At 39.2% G+C, this 23,196-nt stretch overlaps 1 protein-coding gene across 1 annotated transcript in view; it reads right to left on the bottom strand.

The window, feature by feature from the left end:
* Nucleotides 1–23,196, bottom strand: part of ARSB (arylsulfatase B) — a 359,168-nt gene that overhangs the window by 252,662 nt on the left and 83,310 nt on the right. Inside the window, exon 4 of the mRNA XM_053701372.1 lies at nucleotides 16,635–16,842. Within this exon, the coding sequence (XP_053557347.1) occupies nucleotides 16,635–16,842 (208 nt within the window). The remainder of the gene's footprint in view (nucleotides 1–16,634; nucleotides 16,843–23,196) is intronic.

Here is a 23,196-nt window from a genome sequence, read left to right as displayed (position 1 = left end):
CGTTAATGTTATCTAGCCCCAAGTTCATGGAAACAATCACAGCCTAGTTTTACAGGAGTTTCCGCACTGCTATCTGTCACATTCCCCCATAGGCAGCTATATTTATTTTGCCTGCTTTTTATGTACTTTGCCTTGGCAAATTGTGAACCCCCCCTCAGTGACTGGTAGAGTTTACCGCAGTTGTCCTGAGATTGCATGTGTAAAGGGCAATGCCAAAGCAAGGGAAACCAGAAACATGAATCCCCCTGGCTTATCAATGCGTTTGTCTCTGAACTGCTTTTCAATATTAAAATCCTGAATTTGTTTTTCTAATAAACTTCCAGTTTTAATAGCTTCACAAACATCTCTTTGTATTCTTGCAATGCTTACATAAACATACTTTAAAAGGACATAGAACCCAAAACATTTATTTCATGATTCAGATATAGCATGTGATTTTAAACAAGTTTCCAATTTACTTCTATCAAATTTGCTTTGTTCTCTTAGTATGTTTTGTTGAAGGATCAGCAATGTTCTACCGGGAGCAAGCTGAACACATATGGTGAGCCAATGAAAAGAGGCATTTAGGTGTAGCTACCAATCAGTAACTGGCTCCCAGTAATGCATTGCTGTTCCTGAGCCTACCTAGATATCAACAAAGGATACTAAGAGAATGAAGCAAATTGGCTTAATCATAATAATAATAAAATGTTTTGGTTTCATATCCCTTTAAGAGAGAGATTGGGTGACAACTTCCAATTTTACTTATATTATCAAATTTGTTTTGTTCTCTTTGTATGCCTAAGTAAGCTCAGGAGCAGCAATGCACTACTGGGAGCTAGCTGTTGATTGGTGACTGCATGTATATGCCTCTTGTCATGTGTTTAGCTGTCTCCCAGTAGTGCATTGCAGCTACTCAGTCTACTCATAAACAAAGGATACCAAGAGAATAAGGCAAATAGAATAGAAATAAATGGAAAGTTGTTTAAAAATGCATGCTCTGTCTGAATCTTGACATTCTGAATTTACTGGTCCTTTAATTGCTTAACCTTATGGTTTATGTATGTTGTGATAAGTAAATGGTGACAGAGGAAACCAGTTGAGATACTGAGCATCCTGTGGTAGGCGGACAACATGATAACCATTACTGGAACAGAATGAACAGAAGAACTTACAAAACAAGTTAGATTACAGACACTTAGTTCGGAAATAACCATTAGTTTAATTAACATTACTATATCATAAACCTAGGACATATTGAAAACATTATTTGTATTTATTATTGAAAACTTTATTACTCAAAATAACAAACTGACAATAAATCATGGACAGCTGTGAAATGACTCACACCTGCACTAATAATGGTCACATTGTATTATCCCTGTCACCATCTGAACACTTGGCAAGTTCAGCAGTCACTGGTACATTTTCTCAAGCTACCTGTGGTGCTTTGAGCATAATCCAATGCTAACTGCTGTTTGTACTCCCCGGGAGATGTGAGCAAAAAATGCTTTGTCTGAATAAGCACCTGCTTCATGATAATAACTTACTTGTAAAAACTGAGTTATGAATGTGCCTATCTATGTATATGATAATAGGATAACAATAATGAGGATCAGCTGCTGCTACCCTGGTAATTCAATAGTCGCATTCTGAAGTATTCTCAGCACTAATGAAAAAACTGTCACATCTCTGCATCAATGTTTTTTTATTATTTCACTAAATGAATTCAGTACACATTATAAAGTAGTCTGAAGAGTTGCTAAAGGGCCATGATGCCCAAATGTTGAAGCACTTGAAAGTGATGCAGCATAGGTGTAAAAAGCTGACTAGAAAATATCACCTGATCTTGATGTAAATAAGGAAGATATTTAGCTCAAACTTTCCTAAAAACTCACACCCCACTGTAAAGAGATTTTAAGCAGCCAATCAGAATACTAGTCCCAGGACTTGCAAGGTAGTGGGCATCTGGCATGTGTAGGCACAGTCATCTTATTTTCCTATTCAGTTTAAAGACGTTTACTATGAAATCTGACGAGATTTTAGTGAAATCTTGTGAGATCACAGCAAAGCAATGCATGACCTCAGTACTGCTGAATACTTAGGGCTGATTTAATTATCAGTGACTGTTTTAGCAAAATGAATTCCCTTTTGATTATGTCCAGCTAATGCTACAAAATTGCATATCTAGCGGCTAAACGATTAATGGTAATATAAGAAGGCACATTAAAGGGACGGTCTACTCCAGAATTTTAAATTGTTTAAAAAAATAGATAAATCCCTTTATTATCCATTCCCCAGTTTTGCACAACACAGTTATATTAATATATTTTTTACATCTGTAATTACCTTGTATCTAAGGATCTGCAGACTTGCACCTTATTTCAGTTCTTTTGACAGACTTGAATTTTAGCCAATCAGTGCCCTCTCATAAGTAACTCCACGGGTGTGAGCACAATGTTATCTATATGGCACACATGAACTAACATCTTCTAGATGTGAGACACTGTCAAATGCATTCAGATAAGAGGTGACCTTCAAGAGCTTAGAAATTAGCATATGACCCTACCTAGGTTTAGCTTTCAACTAAGACTACCAAGAGAACAAAGCAAATTTGATGCAGTAAACTGGAAAGTTGTTTAACCCCTTAATGACCAACGACGTATGGGGTACGTCCAGAAAAAAAATGCAGTTAACGACCAAGGACGTACTGCATACGTCGTTGGTCTTTGAAAGCAGTGGAAGCGATCCTGATCGCTTCCAGCTGCTTTCATGTTATTGCAGTGATGCCTCAATATTGAGGCATCCTGCAATAACTGTTTTTAGCCATCTGATGCAGAGAGAGCCACTCTGTGGCACTCTCTGCATCGGCTATCGATGGCCGTTATCGTTGGTGGGTGGGAGCTCATCCAGGGAGGCGGGTGAGCAGTCATTGGTGGAGGAGGGGGGAGGGATCTTGTGCGGGCGCGTGCACGTGAAATCTATGAAAACAGCATCAATATGCTGTAGATCTGGAGGGTGGGAAAGAGGACTGGGGAGGGTGGGATTTTAAAATGAAGGCATCTGGGAGAGGGTGGGGGGTTGGATGTTGAGGGGGGGGGCAGCTACACTACAGAAATAAAGAAAATATTTAATAAAATTAAAAAATTAAAATACATTATTATTTTTCAAACTGGGTACTGGCAGACTGCCAGTACCCAATATGGCGCACAATAAAGGCAGAGGGGGGGTTAAAGAGCTGTTTGGGGGAGGGATCAGGGAGGTTGGGGGCTAATGGGGGTCCTACACAGCAGAAGAATTAAAAAAAAAAACTAAAACCCCCCAAAAAACTTTTATTTTAGTACTGGCAGACTTTCTGCCAGTACTTAAGATGGCGGGGACAATTGTAGGGTGGGGGAGGGAAGGGAGCTGTTTGGGAGGGATCAGGGGGTGGGATGTGTCAGGTGGGAGGCTGATCTCTACACTAAAGCTAAAATTAACCCTGCAAGCTCTCTACAATCTACCTAATTAACTCCTTCACTGCTAGACATATTATACGTGTGATGCGCAGCGGCATTTAGCGACCTTCTAACTACCAAAAAGCAACGCCAAAGCCATATAACTCTGCTATTTCTGAACAAAGGGGATCCCAGAGAAGCATTTACAACAATTTGTGCCATAATTGCACAAGCTGTTTGTAAATAATTTCAGTGAGAAACCTAAAATTGTGAAATATTTAAAGTTTTTTTTAATTTGATCGCATTTGGCGGTGAAATGGTGGCATGAAATATACCAAATTGGGCCTAGATCAATACTTGGGGTTGTTTACTACACTACACTAAAATTAACCCTACAAGCTCCCTACATGCTCCCTAATTAACCCCTTCACTGCTACGCATAATACACGTGTGGTGCACAGTGGCATTTAGCGGCCTTCTAATTACCAAAAAGCAACGTAAAAGCCATATATGTCTGCTATTTCTGAACAAAGGGGATCCCAGAGAAGCATTTAAAACCATTTGTGCAATAATTGCACAAGCTGTTTGTAAATAATTTCAGTGAGAAACTACGGCCATCCGTACTTACGACTATCGGTCGCACTGAAGAGGCGATACGTGTGCAAAGGCGGTACTTGCGACCATCGGTCGCAAAGGCGGTACTTACGACCATCGGTCGCAAAGGCGGTACTTACGTCCATCGGTCGCGCTGAGGGTGATGCTTATTTGCGTATGTGCGTAAAGGGGCAAGGCAGTGCTTGTGTGCGCAAAGGCGGTACTTACGTCCATCGGTCGCACTGAGGGTGATGCTTATTTGCGTATGTGCGTAAAGGGGCAAGGCAGTGCTTGTGTGCGCAAAGGCGGTACTTACGACCATCGGTCGCAAAGGCGGTACTTACGACCATCGGCAAGACAGTGCTTGTGTGCGCAAAGGCGGTGCTTGTGTGTGATGAGAAGTGACTGTAAGCAGCAGCCTTTGTATGGGTCTGACCATGTCGCAGTCCAAAAGGCCGGTACCGTGTAGTGGCAAAGAGGCTACAAAGAAGAGGAAAGCTCTTGATTTGGAGTTAAAAATGAAAGTAATAAAGCAGTATGACGAAGGTAAAAAAGTGAATGCGATTGCCCGTGATATGAAACTGTCGCATTCCACAGTTTCCACAATCATTAAGGACAAGGAACGCATACGTGAAGCTGTAAAAGGTTCCGCACCAATGAAATCAACAATAATAACAAAACAACGTCAAGGGCCCATTCATGAAATGGAGAAATTATTAATGTTGTGGATAGAAGATCAAATACAAAAACGTACACCCATAAGCCTTCTAACAATTCAGATGAAGGCTAAAAGTTTGTTTGAGACTTTAAAGGAGAAAGCTGGTGAGGATTACAAAGAGAATTTCCAGGCAAGCACTGGATGGTTTAAACGTTTTAGAAGAAGATTCAGTCTGCATAATGTGCGGGTTTCAGGAGAAGCAGCAAGTGCAGATTCAGAAGCCGCTGCAAAGTTCATTGACACTTTGGATGAATTAATCCAAGAGGGAGGGTATTTACCTGAACAAATATTCAACGTTGATGAAACGGGTCTGTTCTGGAAACGGATGCCTGAGCGCACATACATTCACCAAGAATCAAAAACCATGCCAGGATTTAAAGCATTCAAGGATCGGGTAAGCTTGTTACTTGGAGGAAACGTTGTTGGTTTTAAGCTTAAGCCATTTCTTATCTATCGCTCAGAAAACCCACGTGCATTTAAAAACATTAATAAGCACACGCTGCCTGTGTATTACCGGTCAAATGCTAAATCGTGGATGACTCAGGCATTGTTCACAGACTGGTTTGTTAACTGTTTCATTCCCCAAGTTCGTGAATATTGCTTAGGGAAAGTAATCCAGTTCAAAATTTTAATGATTTTAGACAACGCACCTGGACATCCACCACACCTGGGTGACCTTAATCCTGATGTAAAAGTGGTTTATATGCCACCTAACACAACACCACTCATTCAACCTATGGACCAAGGGGCAATTGCCACGTTTAAAGCATACTACCTCAGATCTACATTCGCCCAAGCCATAGCTGCTACAGATGCTGATGATGACATAACATTGCGTGATTTTTGGAAAAGTTATAACATTCTTCAGTGCATAAAAAATATTGCAGCAGCGTGGGAGGATGTAACAGAAAAGTGCATGAATGGAATTTGGAAGAAGTGCCTAAAACGATATGTGACCAGATTTGAGAGATTTGAAACAGAGGAAGAGCTCGATGAAATTCGAGAAAACATTGTAAGACTTGCAAACAATCTTGAATTGGAATGTGAAGTGGAAGATGTAGAAGAGCTGTTAGATTATGAGTCAAAAGAACTTTCAAATGAAGATCTAATAGAACTGGAAGCAGAGAGAGTTGCAGAGGAAAATAGGAGAGAGGAAGAAGACAAAGAAGAAGAAGAGCCAGAGAAGAAATTCACTGCAAAGGGGTTGGCTGAAGGCTTTACATTGCTAAATAAAGCTGTCTCCTGTTTTGAAAACATGGACCAGAATGTTGAAAGATTTAACAAGGTTGACCGTCAAATTCAGGAAGCTGTGCGTGGCTATCGTGAAATCTATGAGGAGAAAAAGAAACAAACGCGTCAAACAAAGCTCAGCATGTTTTTTGAAAAGAACACTGCATCTGAAACCCCTCCAGCCTCAACTCACCAAGATGATAATAACTCTGATGACATAACTGTAAAAGTACAGTATAAGAAAAATTTAAGTTCAGTTACTTTTCTTAAAAGTTTAAAGTAAAATAAGTGTTAAGGTTCCTGCAAACTACTGTACAGGTACAGTAAATGTTATGTTATTATTTGCATAGTACTACAGGTAGAGTACAAAAAAAATGTTATTTTATTACAGTACAGTATAGGTACAGTACAGTAAATGACAGTACAGTAATAGTATTTGCACAGTAAATGTTATGTTATTATTTGCATAGTACTACAGGTAGAGTACAAAAAAAAATGTTATTTTATTACAGTACAGTATAGGTACAGTACAGTAAATGTCAGTACAGTAATAGTATTTGCACAGTAAATGTTATGTTATTATTTACACAGTACAGGTACAGTACAGTAAAGGTTATTTTATTATTCATACTGTGATGATACTGTATTAGTAAAGGAATTTAATTTAAAACAACTCTGGTGTTATTGTTATTATTAATCATGAAATGTCAGCCCAACACATCACACAATAGACCATATTATTTACATGCCATATATTTTGTCCGACTTACGTCCAAATCGTCTTACGACCGGAAGGTCAGAACGTAACGCGGTCGTAAGTCGACGAGTATCTGTATAATATGTGTGGGTACAGTAAATGAGTAAGAGGAAAATTACAGCTAAACACAAACACCGCAGAAATGTAAAAATAGCCTTGGTCCCAAACGGTCAACAAATGGAAAAGTGCTCTGGTCACCTAGGGCGCAATCCGATATAGATCGCAGTTTGCGGCGCAAGCGAGGGAACCGGCGTCGCCCGCAGTTTCAGCTCGCAACTCGAGCTATCCCATATAAGTCGCCGTAAGATGCTAACGTGCCGTAAGTCTGACAAACCAGCGATGTCCAGAAATCTGCGCAAGTACAAATTTCTGGCGTCGCCAGTGACTTGCGGCACGTTAGAAACTGCCGGCGCCTATAAAACCTGACTAAAGTCTAAAACACCTGCACTGTCTAACACGCCTCCCTAACATAGCCCGACACGTCTAACCCTCTATCCGCTATCCCCCCTCACTAGCCTAACAATAAAATATGTATTAACCCCTAAACCGCCGCTCCCGGAGCCCGCCGCTACCTAATAAAGTTATTAACCCCTAAACCGCCGCTCCCGTACCCCGCCGCCAGCTATATTATATCTATAACCCCCTAAAGTGAGCCCCTTACACCGCCGCCATCTCTATTAAAATGATTAACCCCTAATTTAATCTACCTACCCCGCCGCCAGCTATATTATCTATATTAACCCTAAGTATATTATAGTTAATATAGGTATTACATTATATATATTAACTATATTAACCCTAATTATATTAGGGTTAATATAGTTAATATAGTTACTATAGTATTTATATTAACTATATTAACTCTATCTAACCCTAACACCCCTAACTAAATTTATATTAAATTATTCTAATTCATTTATAAACTAAAATATTCCTATTTAAATCTAAATACTTACCTATAAAATAAACCCTAAGATAGCTACAATATAATTAATAATTACATTGTAGCTATGTTAGGGTTAATATTTATTTTACAGGTAAATTGTTAATTATTTTAACTAGGTATAATAGCTATTAAATAGGTATTACCTATTTAATAGCTACCTAGTTAAAATAATTACCCAATTACCTGTAAAATAAATCCTAACCTAAGTTACAAATACACCTACATTATAAATAAATTTAATAAACTACAAACATCTATCTAAAAATACAATTAAATTAACTAAAATACAAAAAAAACCCCACTAAATTACAAAAAATAAAAAAAAGATTACAACATTTTTAAGCTAATTACACCTATTCTAAGCCCCCTAATAAAATAATAAACCCCCAAAATAAAAAAAATTCCCTGCCCTATTCTAAATTAAACAAATTTCAAAGCTCTTTACCTTACCAGCCCTTAAAAGGGCCTTTTGTGGGGCATGCCCCAAAGAATTCAGCTCTTTTGTATACAAATACAATACCCCCCCCCATTACAACCCACCACCCACATACCCCTATTCGAAAACCACTCAAACCCCCCTTAAAAAAGCCTAACACTACCCCCCTGAAGATCTCCCTACCTTGTCTTCACCACACCGGGCCGAACTCCTGATCCGATCCGGGCGATGTCTTCCTCCAAGCGGCAAAGAAGAATTCTTCCTCCGGCGATGTCTTCCTCCAAGCGGCAAAGAAGAATTCTTCCTCCGGCGACGTCTTCCTCCAAGCGGCAGCAAAGTCTTCATTCTTCCGGCGGCATCTTCAATCTTCTTTCTTCGCTCCGCCGCCGCGGAGCATCCATCCCGGCCGACTGCTAAACTACGAATGAGGTACCTTTAAATGACGTCATCCAAGATGGCGTCCGCCGAATTCCGATTGGCTGATAGGATTCTATCAGCCAATCGGAATTAAGTTAGAAAAATCTGATTGGCTGATTGAATCAGCCAATCAGATTCAAGCTCAATCCGATTGGCTGATCCAATCAGCCAATCAGATTGAGCTCGCATTCTATTAGCTGTTCCGATCAGCCAATAGAATGCGAGCTCAATCTGATTGGCTGTTCCGATCAGCCAATCGGATTGAACTTGAATCTGATTGGCTGATTCAATCAGCCAATCAGATTTTTCTAACTTAATTCCGATTGGCTGATAGAATCCTATCAGCCAATCGGAATTCGGCGGACGCCATCTTGGATGACGTCATTTAAAGGTACCTCATTCGTAGTTTAGCAGTCGGCCGGGATGGATGCTCCGCGGCGGCGGAGCGAAGAAAGAAGATTGAAGATGCCACCGGAAGAATGAAGACTTTGCTGCCGCTTGGAGGAAGACGTCGCCGGAGGAAGAATTCTTCTTTGCCGCTTGGAGGAAGACATCGCCGGAGGAAGAATTCTTCTTTGCCGCTTGGAGGAAGACATCGCCCGGATCGGATCAGGAGTTCGGCCCGGTGTGGTGAAGACAAGGTAGGGAGATCTTCAGGGGGGTAGTGTTAGGCTTTTTTAAGGGGGGTTTGGGTGGTTTTAGAATAGGGGTATGTGGGTGGTGGGTTGTAATGGGGGGGGGGGGTATTGTATTTGTATGCAAAAGAGCTGAATTCTTTGGGGCATGCCCCACAAAAGGCCCTTTTAAGGGCTGGTAAGGTAAAGAGCTTTGAAATTTGTTTAATTTAGAATAGGGCAGGGAATTTTTTTTTATTTTGGGGGTTTATTATTTTATTAGGGGGCTTAGAATAGGTGTAATTAGCTTAAAAATGTTGTAATCTTTTTTTTATTTTTTGTAATTTAGTGTGTTTTTTTTTGTAGTTTAGTTAATTTAATTGTATTTTTAGATAGATGTTTGTAGTTTATTAAATTTATTTATAGTTTAGGTGTATTTGTAACTTAGGTTAGGATTTATTTTACAGGTAATTGGGTAATTATTTTAACTAGGTAGCTATTAAATAGGTAATACCTATTTAATAGCTATTATACCTAGTTAAAATAATTAACAATTTACCTGTAAAATAAATATTAACCCTAACATAGCTACAATGTAATTATTAATTATATTGTAGCTATCTTAGGGTTTATTTTATAGGTAAGTATTTAGATTTAAATAGGAATATTTTAGTTTATAAATGAATTAGATTAATTTAATATAAATTTAGTTAGGGGTGTTAGGGTTAGATAGAGTTAATATAGTTAATATAAATACTATAGTAACTATATTAACTATATTAACCCTAATATAATTAGGGTTAATATAGTTAATATATATAATGTAATACCTATATTAACTATAATATACTTAGGGTTAATATAGATAATATAGCTGGCGGCGGGGTAGGTAGATTAAATTAGGGGTTAATCATTTTAATAGAGATGGCGGCGGTGTAAGGGGCTTACATTAGGGGTTAATAATATTAATATAGCTGGCGGCGGTATAGGGGGATTAGATTAGGGGTTAATAATTTTTATATAGGTGGCGGCGGTGTAAGGGGTCAGATTAGGGGATAGATAAGGTAGATGACAGCGGTGTAAGGGGTTCTAATTAGGGGATAGATAAGGTAGATGGCGGCGGTTTTAGGGGCTCACAGTAGGGGGTTAGTTTATGTAGATGGCGGCGGGGTCCGGGAGCGGCGGTTTAGGGGTTAATAACTTTATTAGGGATTTCGGGTGGGGGGATCGCGGTTGACAGGTAGATAGACATTGCGCATGCGTTAGGTGTTAGGTTTATTTTAGAAGATCGCGGTTGACAGGGAAATAGACATTGCGCATGCGTTAGGTGTTAGGTTTATTTTAGCAGCTAGTTTAGGAAGTTACGGGTCTCCAATAGTCAGCGTAAGGCTTCTTACGGCTGCTTTTTGTGGCGAGGTGAAAATGGAGTAAGTTTTCTCCATTTTCGCCACGTAAGTCCTTACGCTGCATATTGGATACCAAACTGCGCGGGTTTGGTATACCTGCCTATAGCCCAAAAAACTACGGGCGACGGCAGAAATATACGCGCGTAACTTCTAGGTTACGCCGTATATGTGATACCAAACCCGCGCAAATATTGGCGTCGCCGGCTTTTGCGGGCGACGATTTTTATCGGATCGACCCCCTAAGGGGTTAAAATCGCATGCCCTGTCACAATCATGAAAGTTTAATTTTGACTAGACTGTCCCTTTAACTAATCATGTGCCAGATATTTAGCATCACTGTGAGCCTGTGACCCATTCCGTATAAATTGGACAACAAAATCCAAGAGGTTACATATGTTATTTACAAAATGAGACCTTCAGTTTACATTTCCTTGTCGGAATCAGCATACTTATGCCGTTAGCTGCTGTGTGAATTTGTGCCAAGACTAAATGCTTGAATTATGTCTCCTAAGCAATGTATATTACATCAAGATTTGACTTACTTAATTAGTACAGGTCTCTAACACCCTGGCTGCCAGAGATGGTTACTTACAATTCACCACTAGAAATTAGGTTTCAACCATTTTAGGCAGTGAAGGGGTTAATTTCCTGAATCTTTACTTTCTATAGATGATAAAAAAATGTGTTTTCATTTAATATGTTGGTGTGATATAGAATTGAATGCATCCTCTGCATTGCACATAAACACCTAGATTACAAGTTTTGCGCTATAGAGGGTGAGAAACGAACGCAACAAAAGTTGCGTTATTTCACCCTCCATAGCGCTGCCATTACGAGTTTTAAAAACACCTTGTGCGTGCGATATGGTTGCGTTAAGCTCCATACCGCAGAAAATACAAGCGCTGCTTTGACGTGCACGCTTTCCCCATAGACATTAATGGGGAGTCAGTGTTGGAAAAAAACCTAACGATCGCGGAATAAAAAGCTCGGTAACGCAACCCCAAAGATGTCTATGGTGAAAAAATGTTACGTTTAAACTGAACACCCTAACATAAACCCCACGTCTTAACACCCCTAATCTGCTGCCCCAGACATTGCCAACACCTACATAAACTTATTAACCCCTAATCTGCCGCCCTGAAATAAATCTATTAACCCCTAATCTACCGCTCCCGATATCGCCTCCACTATACTAAAGTTATTAACCCCTATTCCCCTCTACCCCAACATTGCCCACACTATAATAAAGATATTAACCCCTATTCCGCTGCTCCCCAACATCACCGCCACTAAATAAAGTTATTAACCCCTAAACCTCTGGCCTCCCACATCACTGCCACTAAATAAACCTATTAACCCCTAAACCGCCAGCCCACACATCGCAAAAAACAAAATTAAACGATTAACCCCTAAACCTAATAACCCCCTAACTTTAAATTAAAATTACAAGATCTCTATCTTAAAATAAATAAAAACTTAACTGGGAAATTTAAAAAAAACTAAGTTTAAACTATAAATTAAACTAACATTACTATTATACTAAAATTAAAATAACTATCAATTAAATAAATTAAATTACTTATCAAAAAAACCTAACACTACTAAAAAAATTAAATCTACAGTTACAAAAAATAAAAAACACTAAATTACAAAAAATACTAAATTACGAAAAATAACAAACAAAATTATCCAAAATAAAAACAATTACACCTAATCTAATAGCCCTATCAAAATAAAAATCCCCCCCAAAAATAAAAAAACCCTAGCCTACAATAAACTACCAATAGTCGAGTCGTTAAAAGGGCCTTTTGTAGGGCATTGCCCTAAAGAAATCAGCCAATAGGATTTCAGTAGCTTTCATCCTATTGGCTGATTTGAATTTCAAAAATCAAATCAGTCAATAGGAATGCAAGGGACACCATTTTGAAAAGGTTCCCTTGCATTGAAGATTCAGTGTACGGCGGCGACCGCATGAAGAGGATGCTCCGCGCCAGATGTCTTCAGGATGGAGTCGCTCCGTGCCGCCAGGATAAATATAGAAGATGCCGTCTGGATGAAGATAGAAGACGCCGCCTGGATGGATGAAGACCTCGCCACATGGATGAAGACTTCTCACCACCTGGATGAGGATGGATGACCGGACTTCAAAAACTGTAAGTGGATCGTCGGGGGTTAGTGTTAGGTTTTTTTAAACTTTTTTGGGGTGTTTTTTTTTTTTAAATTAGGGTTTGGGTTTGTTTTAAAAGTGCTGAATGCCATTTTAAGGGCAAGAAAAAGAGCTGAATGCACTTTAAAGGGCAATGCCCCTTTTTTTTTTTGAGTTAGGTTTTTTATTTTGCGGGGTTGGTTGGGTGGTGGGTTTTACTGTTGGGGGGTCTTTGTATTTTTTTCAGGGAAAAGAGCTGATTTCTTTAGGGCAATGCCCTACAAAAGGCCATTTTAAGGGCTATTGGTAGTTTATTGTAGGCTAGGCTTTTTTATTTTGATAGGGCTATTAGATTAGGTGTAATTGTTTTTATTTTGGATCATTATTTTTCGTAATTTAGTATTTTTTCATTTTTTTGTAATTTAGTATTTTTTTGGAACTGTAGATTAATTTTTTTTTAGTAGTGTTAGTTTTATTTTAATGAGTAATTTATTTTATTTAGTTGATAGTTATTTTAATTTTAGTATAATTGTAATGTTAGTTTAATTTATAGTATAAATTTAGGTTTTTTTAAATTTCCCAGGTAAGTATTTATTTATTTTAAGATAGGGATCTTCTAATTTTAATATAAAGTTAGGGGGTTGTTAGGTTTAGGGGTTAATAGTTAAATTTAGTTTTTGGCGATGTGGGGGTCTGTCGGTTTAGGGTTTAATAGGTTTATTTAGTGGCAGTGATGTGGGAGGCAAGAGGGTTAGGGGTTAATAACTTTATTTAGTGGTGGCGATGTCGGGGAGCGGCTGAATAGGGGTTAATATATTTATTATAGTGTGGGTGATGTTGGGGTGCGGGGGAATAGGGGTTAATAACTTTAGTATAGTAGCGACGATGTCAGGGAGTGGCAGAATAGGGGTTAATAAATTTTATTAGTGGCGGCAATGTCAGGAGCGGCAGATTAGGGGTTAATAACTGAGTGTTTGCGATGTGGGAGGGCCTCGGTTTAGGGGTTAATATATAGTTTATGGGTGTTAGTGTACTTTGTAACACTTTAGTTATGAGTTTTCTGTGACAGCTATGGAAATCCCATGCAAAAACATAATTTTTTCGAGTGCGGGACTGACGTTGCGTTACAGGCTAAAAGGCTTGCGGTACAGATATACCGACAAGACTCATAATGGCTGCGTTGCTGTTTTAACGCTAAAATGGTCATTTTTTCAGAGATAAACACGAATGCAAAACTCGTAATCTAGGTGAAAATCTTTTGTCAAACTTGGATGTAACTGCATGGATAATATGACATCTAGTGGCAGATAATGCTCATTGCATATAACTCGAATACATTCATTAAAAAAAGGTTTATTTGAAGGGAAATGAGTGTCAAAATGAAATGTTCATGGCTCAGATACAGCATGCAAATTAAAGAAACTTTTCAGTTTTCTTCTACTATCAAATTGATTTTAGTCTATTATTATTATTATTATTAATGAAAAGCATACATAGGTAGGCTCAAAAAAAAAATGCAGAACAGGGAGCTAACTGGCAATTGGGGGCTACGCAATATGCTTCATGTCATTGGCTCACCAAATGTGCTCAGCTAGGTCCCAGTAGATCTGGAAATTACTTTAATTATGTGTTTAATTTGTAGGTTTAAAAATATATTTTTCTGCAAACAAGAGTGCAATAAAAATGCATTTGCACGTATGTCTTTTAACATGAAAGAATGTATTATTATCATCAGCATTTGTTTTTATAGTCAAATTACCATTCAGTAAGTCAGCATTGCTTATTAACTCATTATAAACTCAAAGTTCACTGTACACCAGGAGATCGTCAGATGAATATAAGTTTCACATTGGGGGCCTTTGACATCTCTACACTGGGAGAGGTTTTCTCACTGTCTGGCTGAACTCCTTTATTGACTCCTTATTGACTATTTGGGGGAAAAATAGGTTTAAGATCAGCTGCATAACCCCTATCAATTGATGTAAGGACAGAGGACTTATTTAGTTTCAACTTCTCCATGCTTAAAGGGATACAAAACCCAATTTTATTCCTTCATTATTCAGATAGAGCATGCAATTTTAAGCAACTTTCTAATTTATTCCTATTATCTATTTTTCTTCGTCCTCTTGCTATCTCTATTTGAAAAAGCATGAATGGAAGGTTAAGAGCCAGGCCATTTTTGGTTCAGTACCTTGGTAGAGCTTGCTGATTGGTTTGCTACATTTAGTAACCAATCAGCAAGAGCTATCTAGGTGCTTAAATAAAAATGGGCCGGCTCTTAAGCTTACATTCTTGCTTGTTCAAATAAAAATAGCAAGAGAATGAAGAAAAATTAATAATAGGAGTAAATTAGAAAGTTGCTTAAAATTGCCTGCTCTATCTGAATCATGAAAGAAAAAATGTGGGTTTAGTATCCCTTTAAGGAAAAACATAACTTGAATGCTGGGAAATGTGGTAGAATAAAGGTCTGCAAATAAAGGCATGTTTGCCTCCGCCTGGTGAACAGGAAATATATCCACATGTGATAATTCAAGGATTCTCTACATCATTTGAAAGGAAAGTAAGTACCTGTCACACACCCTAATACACTTCATACTCAATAGCAGAATTACCATCTAAAGAGACATAGTACTCAAAAATAGTTTATGTATTTTTTTTCTCTCTCTTCTTCCTCCCTTTCTCTCTACTATCTTCTTAATCTTCATCTACACTTTTCCGAGTGTAGTGTTGGATATACCCTATCTACTTAACACATGACAATAAGATAAAACATTCCACTTGCCCGACCAATTTTTCGGGTTGTCTCATATGTCTCATTTGATTTATGTTATCTGTTACTATGATGTTTGTTTATTTAGAAAAATTAAAATTGAGCTCTATTAGTTCTGCAAGAGAGAATTTAAAAGGACTTTCTGATTGTACGCTTTATTCGACTTTGGAGATATATAATATCCAAATTAGCGTCTGTATTACAACTGTCTTGACTATTTCGAAAGCCTGCTGTATTTGACTATTTTGTAATATCTCTCATTTCTTTGTTGTATAATTGGTGCTCAATAAAAATTCTTAAAATAAAAAAATAAAAAAAATAGTTTCTGTAGCATCTAAAACAGAATCTCTCAACATGTATAAAAGTATAAAGTTTTGCCAAATAGATGTTCCTGTGCTAAATAAAACCAACTTTTACTGTTTGAGCTGTCCCTATTTCACAATGAGCAGTAGAATTTACTCTTTTGTACACAATCATGTGTTTCCTGTTTCACATACAATTTAAACAGCTTTTATATAACCGTTTCTTCATGCAAACATATTTTTAACACAGTTAAAGTGAATGTAAAGTTTTAAGATTTACTACAGCACTAGAGCTAGCATGTTGGTAACTTAAGTTTCATTCTGTTCTCTTCTGAGCACGGGCAAAAGCGTCTGTTCCTCTTGCATTTATTAAACACTAAGCCAACTCATGTTAGACTAGAAGATTTATGACAAACAAGATATGCCTTCCTGTAGAGACCCCAGCACCCTTGTGTGGCTGTGTCAGGAAGTAATGGACATGGCACAAATGAAGTAAAAAATAAATAAAGAAATTGTAAAATTTACACTGAAATTGTAATAATACACACTGAAATGATTTATATTTAGTATAACATACTGTGTAGTGTTTTATTTATTACAACAATGAAACATATCACATTAATGTTTCATTAGGATAAGCTGCTACTAAAAAAGTTCTAGATTTACTACAAAATATAACAACCACCGTCATTTGGAAGAAGAGAGTGCTCTTATTTCCTTTAATTCTACGCTTTCTTCATCAAATACTTAAGCATTTTTATTTTCTGACAAGTCTGAAGAATTTCTTTACCTGTGACACATTTTGGGCATGATTTTGTCATGCCCTCTCACTACTCAAAGATAAGGAATGAAAAAAAAGTAATAATGTCCTTTCCCACTTACCTGTAGAAAATATGAACACTGTGTTATCCCAAAGACCTTGCTTCTTCAGAGCATCTGTAACATTTCCAACAGCTTCATCCAAAGCAGACACCATCCCAGCATACAGACGCCGGTTTTTGTCTTCTATGAAGCTATAAGGATTTGTGTATTGCTCAGGAACCTGCAGAGGTGCGTGAACTGACTGGAAAGCTAGGTAAAGGAACAAAGGCTGGAAAAACAAGTAAAAATATTTTGTTGCTAGTATTTTCATTGAAGAGAAAGGCTGCTGAAATGCATCATACATATTTAAGGTTGTGCAATGAGAATAACTTATTATAATTGTGAAAATGAAATTACCCTAAAAAAAAAAAAATAAAGAAAACCAGACAATAAAAATAAACTGAAAAACTAAAAGAGGATATGAACAAGTACAGGTAGTAGATAAAGTAATCACAGGCAATAATCTAGGAAAATACTGATAAGACACTTTCCCTCAAGTCTGCGGGTGAGGGGTTGTTTCAGCTACCTGCTAACATTACCACTAGCTTATAAAGATAACCTTGATGTGGAAATTATTTTATGAGTTCCTAGCTAGGAAAAAAAAAAGTAGTACCGAATGTGATAAGTGCAGAGAATTCTACAAAGAATAAATAATATTGGTAAACTGGAAAATGCTCATACCCTCTTCTAGTACAGCCACATATATACTGTATATTTATAAAACTTTATTTTTATATTTTCCTTGGTTTATTACAAAGATTAATGGGACATGAAACCCAGGTTTTTGATTTCATTGTTCAGATAAAGCACTTTAAAAAACTTTCAAATGTATTTCTATTATCTATTTTTTTTTAGTTTTCTTTGTATCCTTTGCCGAAAAGTATACCTAGATAGGCTCAGAAGCTGCTGATTGGTGGTTGCACATATATGCATTTTTGTCATTGGCTTTAAGCTAGCTGCCAGTAGTGCATTACTGCTCCTTCAACAAAAGATACCAAGTAAATTGGAAAGTTGTTTAAAATAGTATGTTCTATTTGAAACATGACAGATAAATGTTGTTTAGCAGCAGCATAGATAATACAAATTCTGCCAGTTCCTTACAGTTGAGGAAATAGAAGCTGACAAGCTACAACTGGTCACAGCAAAGTAAAGAAGATAGTTTTGTTTATAATACTGCGTTTAAAGGGACAGTCAACACCAGAATTTTTGTTGTTTAAAAAGATAGATTATCCCTTTATTACCCATTTCCCAGTTTTGCAAAACCAACACTGTTATATTAATACACTTTTTACTTCTGTGACTAAGCATCTTCTGACCGCCCCTAATCACATGACTTTTAGTTATTATCTATTGACTTGCATTTTAGCCAATTAGTACAGTGTCTGCCACTAGCCACGGGCTTGATCACAATGCTATCTATATGGCCTACATGAGCTTGCTCTCCCCTGCTGTGAAAAGCAAATAAAAAAAGAGGAGGACTTCAAGGGCTTAGAAATTATCATATGAGCCTTCCTAGGTTTGCTTTCAACTAGAATACCAAGAGAACAAAGCAAAATTGTTGATAAAAGTAAATTGGAAAGTTGTTGAAAATTACATGCCCTATTTGAAAAATGAAAGTTTTTTTTGGACTTGACTGTCCCTTTAACTGCTGACTGATATACACTATGAGCCTATTTAAAAATTTCATTAAGTTCTTCTTTCTCGCTATCTCTTTCCTGTCCTCTGATAAAACTACAGTGTAAAACCCATGTACCGCAATGCTGTTTCTTATTTACTCCAGAGGAGCTAGTCTTTACAGCTCCTATAGTTTGTCATTGGACATTTCATGCCTATAAGCTGCTACCAGAGATTGTTTGTAATGTTATTGTTTGTCCAATTGTTTGCTTTATTTGTTGAAATAGAAAAAATCTGAGGTTCATTATGTGAGTGGACCTCCTTTGAGGAGTCATGGAGAAACTAGTAGTAAGATATTAGTTACCTTGGTCTCTGCATACTTTGTTACATGAAAAGGAATACCTAAATATGTCTTACTTCTGGATTATGATTTATGTTTATGACCTCAATAAAAACATTATTAAAAAAAAATAATTAATTAAGGCCCCTTTATTTTTTAAAAGGGTTTAATATTTGTTTTTATACTGTAAAAGGAAAATATTTATTACACTTCATATTGACTCAATATATAAACTTGTTAAAAGAAGAAATCTACGCAACAGATTTTTTTTTTTAAAGGGACAGGGAGGAATGGGACAGCTACACTGCAGAAAAGTTGTTTGGGTGTGCAGGGTGGGGTACTAAATGGCAATAGTGGGATGGAAGGAGGTGGTGGAACCACTACACTACAGAAAAAAAATAAAGGGGTTTATAGGTACTGGCAGAGAGCTGCCAGTACCTAAGATGGCGGCAATAGTTAAGGCAGGGGAGGTTTTGAGATCTGTTTGATGGGGGATCATGGAGGTTGGAGGGTTAGGGCAATCCTACACTGCAGAAAAAAAATGTATTAAAAACCCCCAATAAATTATGCTTACCTGATAATTTCATTTCCATCGAGGGGAGATGAGTCCACGGCTATATTCATTACTATTGGGAATTAAGAACCCCAGCCAAAGGCTTAAATACCTCCCCCACTTCACTCATCCCCCAGTCATTCTGCCGAGGGAACCAGGAACAGTAGGAGAAATATCAGGGTAAAAAAGGTGCCAGAAGATGACTACATTTAGGGCCGCCCAACATAGATACTGGCGGGAGCCGTGGACTCTCCTCCCCTCGATGGAAATGAAATTATCAGGTAAGCATAATTTATGTTTTCCATCTAAAGGGGAGGAGAGTCCACGGCTTCATTCATTACTATTGGGAACATATACCCAAGCTCTAGAGGACACTGAATGAAAACCGTGAGGTTAAAAGGCGGACCCTAATCTGAGGGCACCACAACCTGCAAAACCTTTCTCCCAAAAACAGCTTCCGCAGAAGCAAAAACGTCAAATTTGTAAAACTTTGTAAAACTGTGTAAGGAGGACCAGGTAGCCGCCTTACAAATTTGTTCCATAGAGGCCTCATTCTTGAAGGCCCAAGACAAAGCCACAGCTCTAGTTGAATAATCCATTATCCTCTGAGGAGGCTTATGCCCCGCTGTCTCATAAGCCAAGTGAATCAAGCTCCTCAACCAAAAAGACAAAGAAGTAGCAGAGGCCCTTTGCCCCTTGCGCTTCCCAGAATACACCATAAAAAGAGATGTAGACTGTCTGAAATCCTTTGTAGCCTGAAGATAGAACTTCAAGGCACGAACCACATCCAGGTTATGAAGCAACCTCTCCTTTGAAGAAGGGTTAGGACACAAAAAAGGAACAACTATTTCCTGCTTGATGTTACGGTTAGACACCACCTGGGGAGAAACCCAAACCCATTGTGAAGCACAGTCTTATCCGCATGAAACACCAGATAAGGAGGATCACATTGCAAGGCAGCTAGTTCAGATACTTTTCGTGCCAATGCAATAGCCAACAGGAAGAGAACCTTCCAAGACAGAATCTTTATGTCTATGGAATGCATAGGTTCAAACGGAACCGTCTGCAAAACCTTAAGGACTAAGTTTAAGTTCCAAGGTGGAGCCGACTGTCTAAAAACAGGCCTGACTCTAGACAGAGCCTGAACAAAAGATTGAATGTCAGGGAGCTCATCGATTCTCCTATGCAACAAAACTGATAATGCCAAAATCTGACCCTTTAAGGAACTAGAGGCAAGACCCTTCTCCAAACCATTTTGGAGAAAGGACAGAATCCTGGATACCTTCACCTTATGCCAAGGATATCCATGCTTCTCATACCAGGACAAGTAAGTCCTCCACACCTTATGGTAGATGCGACGAGTGACTGGCTTCCTTGCCTGAATTAGTGTATCAATCACCCTTTCTGAAAAGCCTCTCTTGGCTAAGACTAGGCTTCAATCGCCACGCAGTCACCCTCAGAGAATCTAGATTTTGATGTAGAAAGGGGCCCTATGACAGCAGATCCCTGCGCCAGGGTAACCTCCACGGCGGAGAGGATGACATCCCCACCAGATCCGCCAACCACATCCTCCGCGGCCACGAAGGAGCAATCAGAATGGCTGGGGCCCGCTCATGTTTGATGCATGTCTCAACGCGAGGTAGAAGTGGTAACAGGGGAAAAAATGTAAGCTAGGCTGAATCCCCAAGGAACCACTAAGGCATCTATCAGTTCCGCCTGGGGATCCCTGGACCTCGATCCGTATCGAGGTAGCTTGCAATTGAGTCTGGACACCATGAGATCTATCTCCGGCGCTCCCCATCTATGACAAATCTCCACAAACACCTCTGGGTGCAGAGACTATTCCCCCGGATGGAAGGATTGTCTGCTGAGAAAGTCCGCTTCCCAGTTGACCACACCTGGAATGTGAATCGCTGAGAGTGAGCAGTCGTGGGACTCCGCCCACTCCAGAATCTGAGATACCTTCCTCATCGCGAGGAAGCTCCTCATACCCCCCTGATGGTTGATGTAAGCCACCGAGGTAATGTTGTCGGTCTGGAATCTGATGCAACTGACCGACTCCAGAGCAGGCCATGCCTTCAGAGCATTGTAAATCGCTCGTAGTTCTAGGATGTTGATCGGAAGGAGAGACTCCTCCCTGGACCACTTTCCTTGTGCCATCCTGGCACCCCAAACAGCTCCCCATCCTGTCAGACTGGCGTCTGTGGTCAAAATCTCCCAGGAAGGTCGCAAGAAGGATGTCACCATGGACAGTTGCTCCGGACAAATCCACCAAGAGAGGGAGTTCCGAGTCGGAGCATCCATGGATATCAGCTGTGATAGATCTGAATGATCGCCGTTCCACTGTCTCAACATGCACAATTGAAGAGGTCTGAGATGGAACCTGGCAAATGCTTGACACCATGAGACCTATCACCTCCATACATTGAGCCACCGACAGGCTTGTGGAGGACTGAAGGGCCAGACAGGTGGAAGCAAGCCCGAGAGAGAGGCAAGATCCCTCTAGAAAGGCCTCTCTCTTCTCTGGTCTTGAAGACAGGTTTGACAGGAGGAATCTGCCCTCGGGCGGATGGGATCTGAACCCTATCCTGTAACCCTGGGAGACCAACTCTAGAACCCAACGTCCTGCAACCATGCGTCTGAGAATAGAGATAATCTGCCCCCTATGTGATCCGGAGACCGGTCGGGGGCCGCCCTTTCATGCGGATTTCGTCTCAGCGGGCTTATTGCTCTGCTTAGACTTGTTCCAAAATTGAGAGTAAGCGCTAAAAGAGCTTAAAAGGCTAACGAACTTGTGGCTAAATCTTACAATTTATTACCTTCGATAAAGGCTAAACATAAATAAATATCACAATAAAACCACAATAACACAATAAAATTAGAAACATGGATCCATGTCTAACTACTAAAAACATAAGTACATAATAAAATCTCCTGGGAGATGCGAATTACAGTGGGAGTGTTAACACTCCTTGATAGTGATACACAAGTGTGGGAAGTTGAATAAAAATACAAATATTAATACTTATAAGCAAAGTTAAACCATAAAACGATACCAAACTCACAATGTCAATCAAATGTAAAGTCAATCCAAAATTGAGCCGGCTTCTAAGATCCCTTGGACTGGTCCGCTTTTGCGGCGGGTTGCTGGCGCTGGGCCTTATCCGTAGGAAAGGGACGAAAAGTAGATCCTTTAGGCTTAGCCTTCTTATCCTGCGGTAGGAAAGCTCCCTTGCCTCCCGTAACCATGGATATAATCAAATCCAATCCTGGACCAAACAGGATCTTTCCTTGAAAAGGCAGGGACAATAGACTCGCCTTAGAGGTCATGTCCACAGACCAAGATTTTAGCCACAGAGCCCTGCTCGCTAAAACAAAAAAACCTGACACCTTAGCATTCAGGCGAATAATTTGCATATTGGCATCACAGATGAAAAAATTTGCGATCTTCAGCGCCTTAATCTTCTCCTGTATCTCGTCGATGGATGTCTCCCCCTCGACCATTTCACATAGGGATTTACACCAATATGTCGCAGCTCCAGCGACCGCCGCAACAACCGCTGCTGGCTGAAAAACAAACCCTGTGTGTTGAAACATCTTTCTCAACATGTTTTCCAGATTTTTATCCATTGGCTCTTTAAACGATGAACTATCCTCAAGGGGAATAGTCATCCGCTTCACGAGCATAGAGATAGCCCCATCCACCTTAGGGATGGTCCCCCACAGCTCAAGCTGAGAGTCTGGAATGGGGAACAGTCTTTAAAAGAATTAGGGGAAAAGAAGGAACCTAATCGCTAAATAATATTAGCCATCTTAACGGGAACCGGGAAAGACTGAGGTACTACCCTGTCCTCGTATACCTTGTCCAGCTTAGGAATCGCAGGTTCCTCCGGTATCTTAGGTTCTGGAACCTCCAGAGTAGCAAGCACCTGCCGAAGCAGAAAGCGCAAATTCTCCAGCACCTGCCGAAGCAGAAAGCGCACATTCTCCATCCTAAACCTATAACCAGGCTCCTCTGCCGCCCGGAGATTTAGATGACACGGACTCCGACCCAGAAGTGGGCCTCGTCATCATAT

The sequence above is a fragment of the Bombina bombina genome, chromosome 2, assembly GCF_027579735.1.
Source record: "Bombina bombina isolate aBomBom1 chromosome 2, aBomBom1.pri, whole genome shotgun sequence".
Lineage (NCBI taxonomy): Eukaryota > Metazoa > Chordata > Amphibia > Anura > Bombinatoridae > Bombina > Bombina bombina.
This window is presented reverse-complemented; position numbering and strand designations above follow the sequence as displayed.